The sequence below is a fragment of the Pteropus medius genome, unplaced genomic scaffold, assembly GCF_902729225.1.
Source record: "Pteropus medius unplaced genomic scaffold, Ma_sr-lr_union100, whole genome shotgun sequence".
NCBI classification, from domain to species: domain Eukaryota; kingdom Metazoa; phylum Chordata; class Mammalia; order Chiroptera; family Pteropodidae; genus Pteropus; species Pteropus medius.
Genome location: NW_024349798.1, coordinates 1,039,433 through 1,058,770, shown reverse-complemented (window position 1 = coordinate 1,058,770; position 19,338 = coordinate 1,039,433). Strand labels below are relative to the sequence as shown.

Here is a 19,338-nt window from a genome sequence, read left to right as displayed (position 1 = left end):
TTTTAAGTTTTATGTAGACATTGTTCCCTGCTGGAGGCACTGACCCAAAGACCTGTTCTTTCTTTGTTAAAAGGAACCAGATGAGTCAGCAAGTGTTAGACATTCTAGTGCCATCTGAGGCCTTCCCCAGAAGCACTGGGACAGACTGAGCCCTGCACAGGGAGCTGAGATCCTGTGCTACTTACTGCCCTCCAGGGACTTCCCAAGTTTATCTAGGCCAGGGAAACCCTGCTGGGCAGCGGTCAACACTCCGCTCTTACTCCTCTGGAGGGCCAGTCCAGAAGCACTTGGTCCTGAACCTCCCCCGCCCTGTGGATGTCAGAAGTTGAAGGAGCAGCAGGGGAATGAAAAGCCCCCAGGGGGCCTCTCACCGCCCCCCCACCCCCGTGCACAAATCCAGCACCTTCCCTGAGCCAGGCCCTAGGGTTGGGCCCTACAGCTGGGACCTAGAGCCAAAGAACCTGACCCCTGCCCTCAAGGAGCTCACAATTTCTCTAGTGGCAGAGGTGAGGATGGAGGGGGGTGGGATAAGAAGGGTCACATAACTGAAACAAGGCAGGGCTCCTGTCCCATCTCTGTCACTTACAAGCTGGATAACTATCTCATCACTTCTCATCACAGCAGCTGACAGAACTAGGCTGTGGGGACTGTGCCTATGAGAGTGGTCAGTCCACCAGGGAAGCAGAACAGAGATACAATGTTCAACTCATAGATGCCTGTGCACCAAGGGCTCAGCCGAAGCAGGGCAATGCGGAAGGGCCATCGGAGACAAGGTCCCGGCACTCGGTCTGGCTCCATACAATTGGAGACTTCAGAAGAGTGGTTTTTACATTACTGAGCCTTCACAGTCTTTCAATAACAAGAAAGTTGAAAGTTGAACAAGATGCTCTATTGGGACTTTGCTAGCTGTGACATCTGAGGATGGTACAAAAAGAAAAGTGGATGCATGCATGCAGGGATGAATGTGATCTTTCTGAGGCAGAGTCAACCTGCTATCCTCAAGGTACTTTTATATACCCAGACCCAGAACATGGTCTAGAACAAAACAAGAGCCCAAGGAAAGGGAAACGAATAGGTGAGTGGACTAAGAGATGCATCAGTTTTACCCTTTCTCTTTATTTTAAACCTCTTCCTCTCCTTTTAAACACCATCTTATTACTTTCTCATGTTGAGTCCTTCTTTTATGTCTTTAGGCATTTGAAACCTACTTACCATATGGTCCTTTGCTCAATCCTTCTATTGTCTGGAGGGCTGGTGCACTCACTCTCATTTATGACTAGTGATTTCCTCTTATGCTTTCTAATTTGGGGCTATGAACTCAACTTTAGCAGGGCCTTATTAGTGGGAATCCATGTGACCAGTTTGAGGGGATGTCTCTTTAGAGAGAGTCCGTGCTTGTTCCTGCCTAGGATGCTTCAAGGCTAGTACCAACGCTGGACCACATTATTTGTTAATTTTATTTGGGCTTCCAAGACCATGCAAATGGTGTAAACTTGAACCCCAAATCCAGGTGAGGGAAGACCTTTGGTTATGAATTCTCACAGGAGATTTTCTATTGCCTCCAAGTCTCAGGATGAGGCAGAAAAGGTTCTTTTGTGCTCTCCGGGCTGATGGGAAGATTTTTTTCTAGCCTACTCTTTCACTGAGAGTGTCATCCTTTAAGAGACTGAGATTTTATTAGGGTCCTGAACCTCCCCCGCAGACAAGGCCTCATCCTCAATTTCTAGGCGGATGTAAAACTCAAGCCCTTTACTGCCGAGCTCTACAACCACCCGGCAGCTCACACAGCTCTGGTTTTCAGTTTCCTCTTTGCATGTGGCTCCTGGGGATTCCCCTTACTTTCCTGAAACCCAGCTATGCATTTTAAAGGATGTTTGCTTGATTTTATGCAGCATTTCTAGATGTTTTGTGGTGAGAATGTGCTTGTCAGGTTATACCATTCACAATATCACACACACACACACAAAAGACTATTTCCTCTATAAATGAATTCAAATCTCTCCCACCTTAAAACAACCAGCCAACCAACAACTAATTCTCTCTCTTGCACCACATAACATGACCTCTCACCTCCTTCACAGACAAACTTCTGGAAAGAGCTGTCTGTTCTAGCAGTCCACATTTTCTCATCTCCCCATCACTCTGCGACCTGCTGCAGGCTCTTGTATATTTTCAGTACTCTATAGAAGCTGCTTTCACCAAAATCACGTCCCGCATATTTTAACCAAGGGGCATCATTCAGCCTCCTGTCGGCAGCGTTCGATTTCATTCTTGACACATTCTCTTCCCTGCTTTCCATGACTCTACACATACCTGACTTGACTTCCCTTCCCTCTCTCTGGCCATCCTTTCTGTCTCTTTTGCTGGCTGCCTTCCTCAGAGGTCCATCCTGGACAGCTTTGCTCTCCCTTGACACACTCTTCCTGGGCAATCTCACTGATGCCATGGCTTCAATTGCTGTCTCATGCCCTAGTGACCCCCAAGTCTCCACCTCCAACTGTGGCAGATGTGGTCCTCCTATAGATATTCTCCCATTATTCTAAAGCAATAGTACCAGTAGGGAAGAAAATATAATTAACTAAAAGATTATTTCAGAACCAGTCCATGCCCATCCTTGGGTAGAATCAGTATTTGTCCCCAGGATAAAATCAGCTCCCTGCCCCCTCAAAAAATGCAGTGGTCATGAATTCACCTGCATAAAGAGGCCAAGCCGGAGACATAGGTGAGTTATGTGGATCAGGGGACAGAAGTGAGAAGAGACCACATGCCTGTCCATGGGAGTAGCTCCCATTCGGTGCTACCAATCGTGTCCATCCTTCTGACTTTTCAGCAGAAGCTAGAAATCCAGATTTCTAGGTAAAATCAACCAGAATGTTGACCATTCTTTACACACACACACACACACACACACACACACACATCATACATATCATACATATATACCTATTTTTTAAATCTATCTGTAAAAACCAAATGAAGCAAGCCTGTGGGCTACATGTGACTCGAGAACGGTCAGTTGGAGAGCTCCTCTAAACAAACTTGAGCAAGAGCTCTTGAAGTGGGTGTGGATTTTCCCTCATTATCTTGGCCTTTGGTTTGAAGTGGGGCAGCCTGCTCTCAGAAGGTCTTAAATCAGGGTTTTCTCCACCTTCGCATTATTGACGTTTGGGCCAACCAATAATTCTTTGTTGCGGGGGACTTTCCTGTACACTATAGGATATTTAACAGCATCTCTGGCCTCTATCCACTAGGTGCCAGTAGCATCCTCTAGTTGTGACACTCACCAAATGTCACCTGGGTAGAGGGGAAGGGAACAAGAACCTCTGACCTAAGTGAAACATTTTAATGAATTAACACACCTGCCCACGGAGCTTGCAGCCTGTTCAGGTTAAGACTGCTGGGGAACCAGACCCTCTAAGCTGCCAGGGAGAAAGAACCACGTGGGCCTCCTCTTACTAATTTTCAGTGATGCCAAAAAGGAATAAGATGAAGAGACAAAACAACCAGCCCTGGAGGAATCAGATCGATAAGGTAATGTACTCATGAAACAAATAGAGGCTTCTAGGAAGGTTCCAATTGCAACTGGAGAACAAGAAAAAGTTCTGGAAATTACAAATATAATTGTCCAAATTAAAAAATTAATAAAAGGAAGGTATGGGAGGAAAGAATTTTTAAACATCTCTCAGGATGTAGAGCAAAATGACAAAGAAGTGGAAAATATGAAAGAAAAGTTAAGAGATGAAGGATCATTCCATTTAACATTCATCTAACAGGAGTTCCAGAGAAACCAGAGGGGAGGGAATGATCAAAGATTGTATTTAATTTAGAAAAACATTTCAAGTTGAGAAAAAAAGGTCTGCAAAGCAGCCCTCACCTGGCTGCACACTGGAGTCACCCACAAAGCTCTTAGGGACGCGGACGTTGACACTCCCACTTCGCGCCAAGCTGGAGTGGCAGGGACCAGGTTTACCCTCCCACCTGAAACAGTCACCACCGCCACAACGACGCCAGACAAAATACGTGAAGCAACAGTTTTTAAAACACTGGACACCAACAAAAGAATAATGAAAGCAATGAAATCCCAGAGAGAAAGGAAGACAATCAAGGCTTTTAGGGTGTCCAGCTTACTGCTTTGAGAATTTCCAACTGCAGATAGAGTTTGCAGGGGGAGTGAAGTGGGACCTGAGCTGAGAGAATAGAGCTGAGAATCCAGGGACACCACAGCAGCTAGAGTCTGGAGAACAAAACACAGCTGCCCAGAGAGAACCCCAAGATCTGCAGAAGGGCCCCCTCAAGTGTTCAGCAGAGAACTAATCAGCACACGTGCATGAGGAAACTACCCAAGGCCAGGGGAAGAAGGGATCATTGTCCATGGCTCACACAAGGCCAGGGCCTTTCCCACCAGACAGACTGGAAAATGTCACAGGGCACTGGGCAGAGTCCTCAGGAAGTTCTCGGCCTAGCGGTGGGAAATAATTAACCTTGAGACTGAACACTGCTCTGAATCTGCCCAACAAATCATACAGATTACAAAAAATATCTGGTGTTCAACAAAGTAAAATTCACAATGTCAGGAAAGCAATCAAAGAATACTACACATGCAAAGGGACAGGAAAACATGACCCACACTGAGGAAAGCGATCAATCAATTGAAACCAACCCAGAAGTGACGCAAATGTTAGAATGAGCAGAGAAGGTCATTACAATAGCTATTCTAACTGTGTTCTGTATGTTTAAAAAGTTAGGTAGAGACAAAGATATAAAAATGATACAAATCAAATTTCTAGAAATGAAAATTATAATATCGGAGATGAAAAATACACTGCAGATAACAGATTAGACATTATAGAAGAAAAGATTCATTAAGTTGAAGTCATAGCAACAGAAATTATATAAAACAGAAAATTTTTTAAAAAATTAAAAGCACTTTAGTGAGCTGTAGTACAACCTCAAGCAGCCTAATATGTGAGTAACTGGAGTTGAAGGAGAAACACGGGAGCACAGAAAAAATATTTTAAGAACTAATAGCTGAACAACTGTGTTTTGTTCTCCAAATTCGATGAAAATTGTAAACCTGCATACCCAAGAGCTCACAAATCTCACACACAAGGCACGAGAGAATGCACCCACCAAAACAAGGGACAAAGCAAGAGAGAGGAAGACAGGGAATCCAGGAAACTAGGGATCAAACTCAAGAAAGACAGGAAGGAAGTCCCAGTAGATGGTGAAGGGTGTTCTCAAGGAGACAGCTATGCAGTAGGCCTGGAGAATAACCACTCCAGATAGAGGCAAGTCAGAAGGCTACAGAAAGATACCTTTAGGAAAATTAAGCCATTAGAAAATCTAATGTGTTCGAACGAATCGAGATATTTAAATCTCAAGGCAGAGTTTAGACTTGAATTAGGTATACATACAAAGCAAACAAAACCACAAAGATGCTTTCCTTTGGTTAAAAAGCCACCAAATATAAAAAAGCAAGTGACTTGTGGATAACTCTTTGCTGGTGCTAAGACTTCTGAATCTTTTGGCTCGAAGAGAGGAAAAGGTTACCCATTGACTCACAAAACTAGAGATGTGTAAGAGGATCTCTTTGCCCCTAATCATTTTCTGGGCGTGTTGTGCTATTTCAGCTACATTTAGTATTCATCTAAAGAGCATTATGTACCTGAAATAAAGAAAGCCTGAATTGTCTGGGGTAAATCTGATGTGCACAGTGATTGATAGAGATGTTATTCACGGCCTCATGGTCAGCTTTTCTTTAGTGTTCTGTAGTTCTGTCTTACATGCTGAGCTACTTAGGGCCCCAGGAAGCAGGTCTTAATGTTATTAAGTAACTGCCAAAAAGGTCTATTACTCAGGAAATGATTGGAACAAAGTAGAAGGATGCTGAAACATTTATGGAATTTTACCTACCATATTGTCTTCAAGGGCTAGCGATAAATTAATGTTTCTGTTTGCACCACATAATATCACAGTGGGATTTTTTTTAAAGATCTAAAGTTGAATTGCTTTCAGATACAGTGTGGTTGGCTAATAATGTCTTGCCATTTTTAAACGCTTTCCGCTTTCACCGGCCGTGGCACTCTAAAACTCAGGTCCATTGAGTTCACTGACTGTCATCCTGGTTTGACCTCTTGCCTTCTTGGACCCTCTTGACTGAGTGTCCCAGTAGGTGGGTGGGTGGAGGCACAGCAAGAGGGACGGGTAGTGGAAGAGGTGTGTGTGGATGGGGTAGGTAGGTGAGAACTAGAATAAATAGAAGCTGTGTGGGTGGATAGGGTAGGAGGGTGGCCAGGAGGGTAGATGGAAGCGGGGTGAGCAGGGAGGTAAATGGAGAGGAGTAGATGGGTCAGTGAGTGAAGATGTGTCTTGGTCATCTCTGGAGTACACCGGGCCTTGAAAAGTCACAGAGATACCTTAGATAGTTGGATGGGAATGTGATAAGGGGATTAAGCTGGAAAAGCAGGTGGAAGAAGAAACTGCTGCACATCCCTCCTCAGTTTTCATTCTTGAGCAGATGCTACATTTAGTATTCATAGCCTCCTTGGCTGTTATCTTTGGAACTTGGAAAGGGAGATGAAATCAGAGAATGGCCGGTGGTGGGATTGCGGTGCCCTCTTGTGGCCGTGAGTGGTTTTGACATTTGGTATTCTCAGGTATTTTTTTCATTGTCTATTCTTCCCACCCCATTGAACTCCTCCTCCACATTAGAATATAAACTTTTGAGGACAAGGATTTCTGTCTGTTTATTCATTGATATGTATCCTGTGTCTAGAATAGTGCCTGGTGCATAGTAGGTGTTTAATCAATATTAATGGACTACGAGGCTGACACAGATTTCAAACTCTGCCCCACCACTCTATTGATATATCACCCTAACTTCTAACTTCATAAAGCCTCAGTTTTCTCATAGGTAAAATGAAGACACTAACATCCACCCCTCACGAACGTTAATTGAGGGAAAGAGATCTATGTGTGCTGAGCAAGGGCACTCAGTCAATGCACGTTCCCTTCTCACTACCAGCCAGTGTTGATGACTCGTTATACACTGACAGCAGCACCTGATTTGAGGAAATCACCCAAACATAGTCCTAGGCTTGCCAGGCAAGGATAAAGTGTAGCCAGATAGATAGGTCACTACCAGATGAGGGGGAGATTCTCTTTGCCATCCACCCCGTCTCCCTATCCCCACAGTCACACCCAACTCTTTCTACCCATCAGGCTCCATCTGCCCTCCAAGCCTTTGCAGATGCTCACATCCCTTCTCTCCAACCCCACTGCCATGACCAACGTTCAAGCCCTCTCTTGCTTCAGCCTCCTCCTGGTCTCCCCTGAAGCCACTCCCTGGCCCCTCAAATACATCTTCCTGCAATGGTTGCGATCTAACTGCAGATATGCTTATCTCACTTTCCAGCTTCGATCTGATTGCTCTCGGGACAGAGTCCAAGTCCTCTGACCTACCATTTTGTGGTCTGAATGTAGCCCAGTCCTAGCCATCTCGCCTCACCTGATCCCAGCTTCAAATCTTATACCAAACATTCCAAGTCATTTCCTATCGCTGAGCCCGTGCTGTCTCCTCTGCCTGGAAATCCACTTCCCTGCAAGGAGGGCTTGTGCTGCTTCTGCCTGCCCAGGATCCATTTCTTTTTCCTCTGGTAATGGCATTCCCTCCCAGGACAGGAGAATTTGGATTCAAGATGCATATTAGAGAAGACAGGTGCAGCCCCAGATGGCACCTCTGAGCTGTGTCCTATGAAAATGGCCCCGTCAGTTCAGTGTATTAACAAAGGCAGTGTCCACTTGTGTCTTGCATCTCTGCTAGGTGATGTGTGCTCAGAGCCTGGCCATGGCAGGTGCTCAAAGCATGTTTGGTGCATGAGGATGAAGGTCTGGGGCTTTCACATCTGAAATGAGCTCGTTGTTTTCTTAATCTGCCCCTTTCCCAGGCCCCTTACTAGTTTCCAGGTTTAGAGAAGGGGTTAAGGGAAGAATACCTCCCTTAAGGCAGACTGGGACGCCCACATTCCCCCTGGAAGGAGAATTTGTGGACGAGAGCTGTTTTTCTCTCCCTCTGGTAAAGGGTGGAGAAGAGAATGGGTTCTGGGAGGAGAAAGGCATCTCCAGACTGGAGCCCTTCTGGAAAGGGTCACCTCGGGGACCACCTTCATCCTGGGGAGCCCTCATGTCCTGGTTCCTCCAGGAGCCACACCAGAAGGGGTTAAAGAAAGGTGAGCCTTAGGCTTGAGGTGAAGGCAGGAGTGGCACACAGCTGAGTGAGGACTCTAGTATGTATTTGGAGAGCAGGATTTAGATTCACTGCTTAGATCCCTGAGTCCTGACTTCACACGGAAGGAAGTTTGACCTCTGAACATGTGACCCCAAACCCCAATCCTTCACTCCTTCAACAGACATTTGCTCTGGCCTCAGCTGCTCTATATCAACCATCCTTTCCTCACTGATAACCCCATGGAACCAGACCCCAAAAAGCTTGCAACACCAAGTGGGGGGTGTCTTTCATTTTGGGGAAGATGCATGGTGAAGTCTGTTGGGGACTCCAGAAGTGAGGAATGGACAGGTTCTCACCTCCACCAAAGAGGTAAAACAGTAGCCAGAGGTGAGATGTAAAGACTTAATCACTGGTACAATTGGGGCATCAACCAAGTGGAATCTGCTAGCTGAATATCAGACCTGATGCCACATATCCTCGAATATAAGATGTCATTAATTATAAAACTCATACTATCACTCCAAAAGAAAATTGTTGATTAAATATGACCAATGCTTTCTTATCACTTACCATTTCTATTTTATACTTGTAAAAAGTGCTCTTTTGAAGTTATTTCAACATAGATTATCATGTTATATCTATAACCTGCATGCACAGGCCACGAAGGCTACATGACGGCTGATGCTTGATTGCAGTAGCCATTAAACATCATTGGTTAGAGACGCACCTTGACTTCGGAGGTGGCCAGTGTGTGGAAAAAAAAAATGCATCTTAGAACAGATGATCTATGATAATGTCTAACATTTACTGAGCATTTACTATGTGTTAATTATCACCCAAAGAAATCCAGAAGGATGACCATTTATTAACTCATTTTATAGATTAGGAAACTGAGGTGGGCAGAGGTGAAGTCAGCCCTTCAGGGCCACATAGCAGTAAGCGGCAGAGCCAGACTGTAACCCAGGTGAACACTAAGGGTGTTCTCTTGGCCACTATTCCTAAAATATATATAACCTTGAGGATCCCGAGAAACCATGTTACCCCAAAACCAGTGTCATCCTCTATAGCTTTAGGATCGGCGGGCATAGGGCACTGGAGTGGCCCCGTCAGCAAACAGCTTGAGGGAGAAATCCAGGGCTGGGGCAGACTGGGTCAGCATCCCCAAAGAGATGACATCGATGTGTGGCCCACAGAACCGAGGGAGGTTGCCCAGTGTGATACCCCCACTGGCTTCCACGCCCACGCTCGGGAACCGGGCCTTCAGCGCTTCAGCCGTGGGGTGCAGCTCCTGCAGGACACAAGCCAAGGGGAAGTGAGAGCCCCCAACCTGGCCCCTTCCCAGGAAGCAGACCCCCCTCACCTCCGGCCTGAAGTTATCCAGCAAGACAAGGTCTGCTCCTGCCTCTGCCGCCTCCAAGGCCTCCTGCAGGCTGCTGCACTCCACTTCCACCTTCAGAGTGAAGTCGGACGCCTGCTGGGCCCGCTGCACCGCCTGACAGGCCAGAAAGGTGCTCGTGAGAACAGCCGCACTAGGAGCACACCGAGCTGGGGCTGGCGTTCAAAAGGCCCAGGTGGTTAGCAAGTTTTGAGTTAATGAGGAAACCAAGCATTGGAATGGTTTCTTTCATATTAGGTGAAAGCACATGAAATTACTACTTTCGTGGGTCTAAAAAATGGCCAACTAGTGATGTTTGGCATTAGACCTGAGTTCATTTTGATGCAGAATATTTAAACAGGAAGGGGTCTTCAAGAACCTTTTTACACATGGCCAAGGTTGTAGAACCATCAACACTGGGCTCCCCATGGTTCGTCTTTTGCTCTTGAACATCACACCAGGCAGCAGCAGAACACTTGTAAAGGAGCAGGTCCAACCCCTCATTTTACGGACTGAGAGACTGAAAGGTCTAGGAGTCTCACCCCCCCAACTCCCAGGCCCTCACTCCTCACCAGGGTCTCTAATAGAGGGAAGCGCTGTGATGGGGCTTGGAGTAGAGGCAGGGCAGGGGCTCAGCCGACACACACCTTTTTTACACCACCAGCTGCCACGACATGGTTGTCCTTCACCATCACCAACCTTCCCAGATCGTAGCGGTGGGAGGCGGCTCCACCCACTAGGAGTCCGTATTTCTCTACCAGCCGGAAGCCTGGTGTGGTCTTCCTCGTGCCAGCCACATGCCCTGCCCAGCCGGTCCCCCTGGCGGCCTCCACAGCAGCAGCTGCAGAGCTGGCAACTCCGCTGCAGCGGGCCAGTGTGTTAAGGGCCACCCGCTCCCCCATCAGCAGGCAGTGGGCAGGGCCCCGGACCTCAGCCACCTTGGCCACAGGCACCAGCTTTGATCCCTCAGGGAAGAACCAGGAGACCTGGCAACTGACTCGGGCAAAGACTGCATCAAAGAAAGGCCTCCCAGCCAGTACCCCGGGGGATTTGGCCCACAGCACGGCCTGCGAGGGGGCTGCCCCTGTAACCAAGGCTGCGTAGTTGAGGCCTGGACAGTCTTCTCGGAGCCAGCCATCTGCTAGGGCAGCCAGAGTGGCAGGGGGCAGCAGGAGCGCCAGGTCTGTGAGAAAGAGAGAGAGCAATGTTACATTTTGGCTGCCTCTCTTGTAGTCAGGGGAGACTGTCAAAATACAGTTGACCTTGAACAATGTAGGAGTTAGGGGTGGCAACCCCACGCAATCTAAAATCCCTATAGAACTTTGACTCCCTCCCAAAATTAGTTGTCCTTTGGTATCAGTGGGGAATTGGTTCCAGGACCCCTCCACCAATACCAAAACTCACAGATGCTCAAATCCCCTACATAAAATGGCACAAATCAATGCATACAGCTGGCCCTCCGCATCCACAAACTCCCAACCATAGATCAAAAATAGTATAGGTATTTTTTTTAAAAAGACAAGTATTTATTGAAAAAAAAATCTGCATACATGGACCTGTGCAGTTCAAACCCATGTTGTTCCAGGGTCAACTGGATTTAACGACCAGCTAAATTGGGCACTAGCCAATAAGGCTGAAGATCTGGAGGTCCTGAAAGAATGGCTGGGGTGCAGGGTGGGCCCTGCGGGCTGGTCAGGTTGCCAAACTGAGCAAATAAAAATACAGGACACCTAGTTAAATTTAAATCTCTGACAAACATCAAAGATTTTTTAAGTATAAATATATCCTAGGTGATACTCAGAACATACATATACTTTAAAATTATCTGTTGGTTATCTGAAACAAATTTTAACTGTCCTACATTTTTCCTGGCAGACCTGGTGCTGTATCAACAGCTACGAGAGAAGCGACACCACCTGAGAGTCACCCTGAAGACTTTCCAGTCTGCCTTGCGTAGAAGGATTAGTTATTTAGGAGTTGAAGCCCCCAGTAGAATCTGAGCTGTGTGTCTTTTTCATCCCAGTCTTCTCCATAGCACCAAAAATATATATATATATATATGTTTATATATATATATATATATATATATATATATATATATATATATATATATAACTTATTGTTATATATATATATATTTATATATATATATATATATCTCCTACTATATATGTTAAAAAAAACCAAAAACATATATATATGTTTTTGGTTTTTTTTAACAATTACAGCACCTGGTCTTCCTAGGTGGTCTCCCATCCAAGTACTAACCAGGCCCGACCCTGCTTAGCTTCTGAAATCAGATGGGATCGGGAACGTTCAGGGTGGCATGGCCATAGACGCACCAACTATTTTAAAGCTGGAAGTTTAGCTTTTATACAGGTGAAAACTGAGGAGCAGAGAGGAAAGGCAAGCAGGCTGCGGTCACACAGCAAACTGGTGGCAGAGTCAGACAAACTAGGCCTTGTGGTCCTGGCTGCCTGTCCCTCTGCCTTTGCCCTCTAGCTTAGAGACGCCTCCCACACCTGATGTTTCAGCAAACTGCCATGTCTCTACAGATGGGGGCTGTACAAGGAAAAGCACAGGGAAACTGGGTTAGAGCCTCTCTTCTGTGGGACACAGCTTCAGGAGTGCAGGCGAGTCCTTGCCTGTAAAATAGGAGTGATGGACATGGTGGTCCCTAACGTCCTTCCTGCTCATGTGTATCGGTCACCGTGCCCCTCACGCCAGTTGAATGAATTGGGTGACCCGCTGAGGCTGAGCTCAGGCACGATGCAACAAGGCCATCTGTCGGCCAAAAGAAGACCTGCGGCCTCACGGGAGCCTTCCCAGGGATGGGGACGCAATTCTACAGCATGTGAGGGGCTTGGGTGGAGTTGAGTTGGGCTTTGTTAACCTCACTTTTGCTCCAGGTTGAAGTTGATGCCAGACACTGGCTTGCTCTACTCTCTTGTGCAGCCCTTCTTCCCCAAAGCACCCAGTCTTCACCTCCCCACCCCCACCCTCAGCCGCAGTCCTGTGGTTGAACCTGACCTCTTTCCCCAAATTCTCTCCCACACTGTCCCAAGTGGCCCAAGTGTGGGGAAAGAGGGTCAGGTTCCTCACTCAGAGCCAGCTGTGCCCTGGCTGGGTGCTGGGAACGAAGTCAGCAAGAGGGACAAAGGCGTAGTCCCTATCCTCACTGTCTGCGGTCCCGCCAAGTAAAAGACCCGGGAACAAACAGCAGCGGTGCAGAGGCCCCCACTCATTCAGCCTCTGTGCACTCATGTTTGCTTTTTAAATCGAATTCAAATCCTTCAACTGTTGAGAGTCAGATAAATAAACTGTCACATCTATGCAATGGAATTCTAACTTGGCAATAAAGAAAGGAACCGGCTACTGATACACACAGTAAGGATGTATCTCAAATGTATTGTTCTAAGTAAAGAAACCAGATTTAAAGGGCTACATCCCATTTGAGCCCATCCATAGCTAACTGATCTTAGGCCAGTGACTCAATCTCTCTGAGGCCTTAGGTTCTTCCTCTGCAACAGGAATAATGATAATAATTACTTCATAGAGTTGTTACAAAAATTAACTGAGTTAATATTTGCAAAGTGCTCAGGAACACTTCCTGGCACATAGTAGGCATGTTTGCTAAAGGGATGACTGAAGCATTTACCAAGGGTGGTGGGAGCGTAGAGGAAGAAATGACTAAGTGTCCCTGAAGAAGGAGGTGGTAGTTCTGATGGCCTTGAAGAATGAGTAATGTTTGCCGGGCAGAGGTGTAGGGTGGGTAGGAGAGAGGGCAAGACACTTCAGGCTGAAAGAGCAGGTGTTCAAGGCTCAAACACAAGAAAACGGAGAGAAGATGGGAGGGAGGGCTGAGTAGGGCTCACAGGAGAAATGGTGGAGGGTGAGGCCAGAGTGAAAAAGGCCTAAACTATTTAGCTGAGAAGTTCGGACAGATCCTAGGAGCCATACAGAATTTTAAGCAAGGAAGTTATATAATTATGATTTTTTTTCTAGAAAGGTTGCTTCAGCCACTGACTGGAGATGGGTTGGGAGGCAAAGGGAGGCCGAAGCCACTGGCCAGACAAAAGGTGATGAAACCCTGAACCTGGGCAGTAGCCGTAGGTAGAGCAAACAGGGGTCAAGGAGAGAATTGTTCCGGAGGTAGGATCTGCCAGAATTAGCAACTAGTAAAATGTAGTAACCTTGGGTTTCCATCCCGGGTAGCTGAAAACTGACATAAGAAGAAGTAGGTTGGGGCGGAGGATGGGGACAGCAGAAGGCAGCAATCTATACCGCCTATGGTGTGGCAGCCATGGCCACCGCAGTTCTCTTATAATGCTCTCTCACCTGAAACTCACTACAGGGCATCTTCCCATTTTACAAGTACAGAAACTAGATCCCAAGGAGGTTCCCAGAGCATGCCCTGGTGACACCGCTTATAAGCAGCAGAGCTGGGGAAAAAGATGACTTTGGTTTTGTAGATGCTAAGGTTGAGGTGCCAGCAGAAAACACGGAGGGCAGAAGAATGGTCCTGGAGTTCAGAAGAGATATTAGGATGAGGGATGGAGATGTTGGAGCCACTGCTGTATATAGATGGTGACTGAGCATAGCAGTGGGCAGGATCGGAGAAGAAGAGGAGGCTCTGGGAAACACCAGTATTTAAAGGACACACAGAAGTGTGGCTGTCAAAGAGAGAAGGAGCCCCAGGAGGAAGTGGGCATCTGGATTTCAAGTAGTGGAATGTGAGCTGAAGCAAGTCGAAAGAAGGCTGGGAGGCCTTTGACAGAGCAGTTTTGGTTCTGTGTGGTTGGGGCAGAAACCATACAGTCATGGTCAAGAAGTATATAGGAGGTGAGAAAGTGGAGGCGGTCAGCACGGACCACTCCCTTCAACAGAGGTGAGAAAGCAGAGCCCTCCACTTGGGCTGCACCTTGGAGTCATCTGGGGAGCTTTGCAGAATCTCTGCTGCTCTGGCCCATTCTGACCACCTTAATAAAGGTCTGTGAGGGATGGTTTTGGAAGAGCTCCCTCCGTGACTCAGATGCTTGTGAAAGTTAAGAACCAACGCTCACACAAGACCACAGACTGCATGCCTCCCTTTATATGAAACACCCAGAAAAGGCAAATCGAGAGACAGACATCAGAATCGTGTATGCCTTGGACTAGGAATGAACTCGAAACAGCATGAGATCTTAATGGGGTTATGGAAAGGGTCTATAGTGATAGCTGTACAACTCAGTAAATTTACTAAAAATCATTGAATTGTTCATTTAAGCAAATAATAATCAACGCTCTGCTGAAAGGCAGGACCCATTCTGCAATCCCAGTGTTAAAGTGCACAGCTGAAACTTACTAGATTTTGTTAACCAATGTCTCCATAAAAAATTAATTAATTTAAAAAAAAGAATGGGTAGAGCAGTGGTTCTCGACTTTGGCTGCACAATGAAATTGTCTGGGGAGCTTTGCAAAATGCTGATGTCTGTGCCCCACTCCCTAAAATTCTGATATAACTGATCTGGAATGTGGTAACATAATTCTAGTTTGTAGCAGAGCTGAGAGCTTCAGAATTGCTGGAAGAGAAGGAAAGCTGCCGTCCACTGGTGCCCATGGCATGCCAGGCACTTGCTGCACAGTCACAAATCCTAGGTAGAGATCATCCGTGTTTATAGATGGAGAACCAAGGCTCAGAGATGTAAAGGGAAATTACTTAAAGGGCAGAGGTAGAAAATGATAAAGCTGGCAAATGATCTATGCGGGCCCAGCTCTTCCTCCTTCACAGCTGGTGCTTGTAGAGCCTCCACTGTGGGACCTTGCCGCCCTCCCCCACCCCGCCAGCGGGGAGCCATTCTCTTGTCCCTTTCTTGGAGGTCGGTTGTTCCAACTGCTTATTGTAGAGGCAGAATGTTAAGCACTCCACATTCAGTTTGTGAAAAATAAATAAGGAACGTCTGGCCCCAACTCTCTTGCATTTCCAACGAGAGGGATTCCCTGCGGTGGCCTTGAAAACACAGGCTTCCTAATGCGCAGGTATGAGTGGAAGGAACTTGGGAGGAGAGGGCCGTTTCTGCAGCTGCCTGGGGAAGGCTGGTGCAGAAGGCTTGGGAAAAGCTGCTACTCGGCTGTAACACTGTGTCCCGCTTTCTACCCTTCCAGTTGTTATGTATGAGATCTCTCAAAATGCCGGGGCTTCAGAGATTATAATTTTACCCTGTGGGATGTAACATTGCTGTCTCAAGGCGATACTTTCTGAGTTGACTGTCCAGAGTTTTATTAAAATTGAATCTCTTTTTCTGAGAGTGTATACAAAAAGCATCTTGGGATAGTTCCTGTACTTCTCTCTATACAAATTATGTAAAAGGATACGAATAAACCAAAGATTTGGCAATATATGAAGATGTTCCCCACTGGCACTTCGGCTGGTCTTGCCAACTGTTTCTATGCTGCCCTAACCGGGCAGTGCCTCCTTGCAGGAAGGGAGCAGAGCTTCCATCCCCTCAGCTCACCTTCAGTCATTAACAGGCACCTGTCCATGACTGTGACGGGTGGGCACAAAGGGAGGCTCTTCGAGTGGACCTAAAATAAATACAAGTCTTTGTTCTTAATGGTATATGTAATGTTGTGGCCTGTGCTTGCAGCAACGGTCGTGTTATATGAGGCTGATAGTCTTCCAGCCAAAACCAGGTAATGATGGTTTCTCTCAATTCACAGGAAAAAATTAACTCGAAAGTTGTCAATTTTAAAGATTTTGACTTTTTAAATTTTTCTTAAAACTCTGGGACTTCTACAACTTGTCTATAATAGAAGCGGGAATGACATAATGTGTAATAATAATAATGACAACTAACCATCTTTCCTAGGCACTGTTTGAAGCATTTTAGATATAGTAACACATTTAATCCTCACAACAACCCTATGGGAATACTATTATTATCCCCATTTTACAGATTGGAAACCGAGGCACTAAAAGGGCAAGTAACTTGCTCAAAGTTCACATAGCTGGGGAATGTGAAGTCAGGAACATAAGCCCAGGCAGAGGGGCTCTGGAGTGTTCTCATTCCCCCACCTCACCACGCTGCCATTTAACTTAACACAAAATTATATTTTTAAATTACGTTTATTAAGTGAATAGTCACAGAGTTTTGCAAGCCACAGTCGAGGTTCCAGGGCTGTCCCTGGTGTAGTAGGAACGGCCTGGACTAGGAGTCAGGCACGCGTGGGTTTGAGTCCCAGCTCCACCACCCTTATGCTGGGTAACCCCATGCAGTTTGCTAACCTCTCTGAATCAGTTTCACGAGGAAATCACAGGACTGCAGTGAGGAGGGAATGAGGTGATTCGCATAAAGTGTCCGAGCAGGCATCTTTGAACCCAGGTGTCTGACTCCGGTGGCTCTATTTAATTGTCAATCCATTTGGCAAATACCAGATGGAGACACAGGCTGATTAGCACTGCAGTTTCCAGATTAATATTCTTCTCTTTCCCCTTCTCTTCCTAGAGAAGAGAAATGACCTCCAAATAGGACCAAATGTGATTGCCCATCACATAAGTGCTAAGAGGATCTACAGCAGCGGTCCCCAACCTTTTTGGCACCAGGGACCTGTGCTCTTATGAGAATCCAATGCCTGATGATCTGAGGTGGAGCTGAGGCGGTGATGCTAGCGCTGGGGAGCGGCTGCAAACACAGATGAAGCTTCGCTCGCTTGCCTCCTGCTGTGCAGCCCAGCTCCTAACAGGCCACAGTCCAGTACTGGTCTGTGGCCCCAGGGCTGGGGACTCTTTTTTCTACAGAATTTCAGAGCAGTTAGAGAGTAGCAAGATAGAGAGCTGAATGGTAGGATGGGGCCAGACCGAGCAGGCTTTGAATGACAGGAAAGAGGGTTTTGATCAGTAGGCAATGGGAAATCACTAAAATTTTTTATCAGTCATATGATCAAAAACGCACTTTGAAGTTTAAATATTTAAATTGTGCCTAGGGTTCCTGAAAGATATAAGTTGGGAGGCTGTTGCAACAGCTGGGCAAGAAGCAGTGAGCCAGGGTGAAGTGCAATAGGAGGGTGTCCCTCTCAAGGCTGTAAGAAAAAAGGGACACCGCCTGAACATCACCCCACGTCCACGTGTGGTCCCACCCCGCTCACACATTGGCCAAGTCTGACCTCTCCGCCTTTGCCCACCACCCTGCCCATGTTCTGTCCTTGCCCCTGCTTTCCACCAGTTCCTCAGCCTCCGCCTCACCCCCTTGACGACTTAATTCCCACAGCTCAGTGATCCCAGCACCAGACCTTCTGAGCTAAACATCGGGCGTCATCACAGTGTGGGTAGCAGGATGGTGAGACATGAATAGAATGGAGATGGTGTAGGGGGAAGACTGAGTTTGGCTTGGTGGGGAGGTGTTCAGGTGGAGATGGACACACAGAACTTCCAAAAATGGAGCTGGAACCTGGGGAAGGCTCAGAGCTGGATAGACCAATGTGAGGGATCAACATCAGTGTAACCACCCCCGGGCGGTCCTGGTGTGCCAGGCACTCCACATGGATTATCTCATTTAATCCTCATCGCAAGCCAAGGGCAGGCACTTTCTTATTAATAAAGTTTTCACTTTATTAATAAGAAAACAGAAACACAGTGAGGCTAAGCATCTTGTCTGAGGTCACACAGCTAGCAGGTGGCAGGAATGGGACATGAACCCAGGCTCTGAGTCATTTCTAAAACCAAGAGCTTGTTTGGACCCCCAACAGCTACTTCCACTGCCTAGCCAAAGGAACCAGGTATGCAGGGCCAAAAGAAGCAGCAAACCAGGGACGAAGTCAGACCTGGGGAAGAAGTCCAGTGAAAATGCAGAGAGCTCACAGAGCGGGCACCTCCATGCATCCTGTCATTCGTCCTCCCCACAACCTTGTGAGCAGGGAGCTTTTATTGTCATTTTACGGATGCAAGGAAAGGAGGCTCTGAGAAGTCAGGTGACTTGCCTGAAGTCACACAGCCTGTTCTTGGTGGTGCCCGTATTCAGACAGGAGCCTTTTGACCTCCAAGCCTGGCCCGCATCGTTCTACATACAGCCTCCTTATCACCATCACTCCACCCAGCAGAGGATCACTGGACTCAAGCTCTCTCCCCGGCCAGAGGCACATGCGATGGGACTTTGTCTCCACTCCTCCTGAGCTGCTAGCCAGGAACAAAGTCCAGAGCTGATCCCAGTCCAGCCTCCTACTCCTGTCCCCTACAACCCCCAGGAAAAATGCCCTCCTCCAGGCCATCCCTGACCCTTCCTGGGTCTCAAGCCCCAGAGCTTCTTGGGACCCGACAGAGTGGAAAAAGAAGAGTGAGAAGAGGTCTTTGGGGGACAGAAATGAATGCTTGCGGTTCAGAGAGATTAGAAGGAGACGGCGGAAGTAAGAGAGTAGATGGGGTCCAGGGACTTGGTCTTCCAGTGGGGGTAGGGGGATGAGGGACTGAGGTACATTGGGATGGGAAGAGGGGCAGCAGGAATGGCGAGATGCTGGTGCAGGAACACAGGGGACAGACGACCGCGGGACTCCTTTACCTTCAAGGTCCATGGCAGCTTGGAGTTGCCGAGCTGGTGTCAGCTGCTCAGATCTAAAGCTTGGAGAAGCCTGAGGCTGGGGGCGGGGCTGCCGGAGGACGAAGGGGGCGGGGCCAGTCTAGCCAGCCCCCGACTGCCCTCCCCAGGTTCTCTGGGGCTCCCTCTTGCCCTCTTCCAGGACCCCTGGGACAGCGCATGCCTTGTCT

At 47.3% G+C, this 19,338-nt stretch overlaps 1 protein-coding gene and 1 pseudogene across 2 annotated transcripts; both read right to left on the bottom strand.

The window, feature by feature from the left end:
* Nucleotides 1-9,072: 9,072 nt before the first annotated feature.
* On the bottom strand, nt 9,073-19,213 carry QPRT (quinolinate phosphoribosyltransferase). Of its 2 annotated transcripts, none has more exons than XM_039884531.1 (4): nt 19,133-19,213; nt 10,250-10,785; nt 9,588-9,719; nt 9,073-9,515 (listed from the first exon to the last, which is right to left on the bottom strand). In XM_039884531.1, the coding sequence occupies exons 1-4, from the start codon at nt 19,143-19,145 to the stop codon at nt 9,297-9,299; spliced, it is 900 nt and encodes a 299-aa protein (XP_039740465.1). In that variant the 5' UTR covers nt 19,146-19,213; the 3' UTR covers nt 9,073-9,296. The 2 variants fall into 2 exon arrangements, with proteins under 2 accessions (XP_039740465.1, XP_039740464.1); XM_039884530.1 differs by lacking the exon at nt 19,133-19,213 and adding an exon at nt 16,867-17,071.
* On the bottom strand, nt 11,822-11,940 carry LOC120620716 (uncharacterized; annotated as a pseudogene).
* Nucleotides 19,214-19,338: the final 125 nt, after the last annotated feature.

Coding starts and splice junctions, on each gene's coding strand:
- QPRT (XM_039884530.1), bottom strand. CDS start 16,951: ATGCCTGCTCGGACACTTTATGCGAATCACCTCATTCCCTCCTCACTG. Junction 10,786..16,866: donor CGTGAAACTGATTCAGAGAG/GTTAGCAAACTG, acceptor TCTTTCTCACAG/ACCTGGCGCTCCTGCTGCCC. Junction 9,516..9,587: donor TGGATAACTTCAGGCCGGAG/GTGAGGGGGGTC, acceptor TGTGTCCTGCAG/GAGCTGCACCCCACGGCTGA.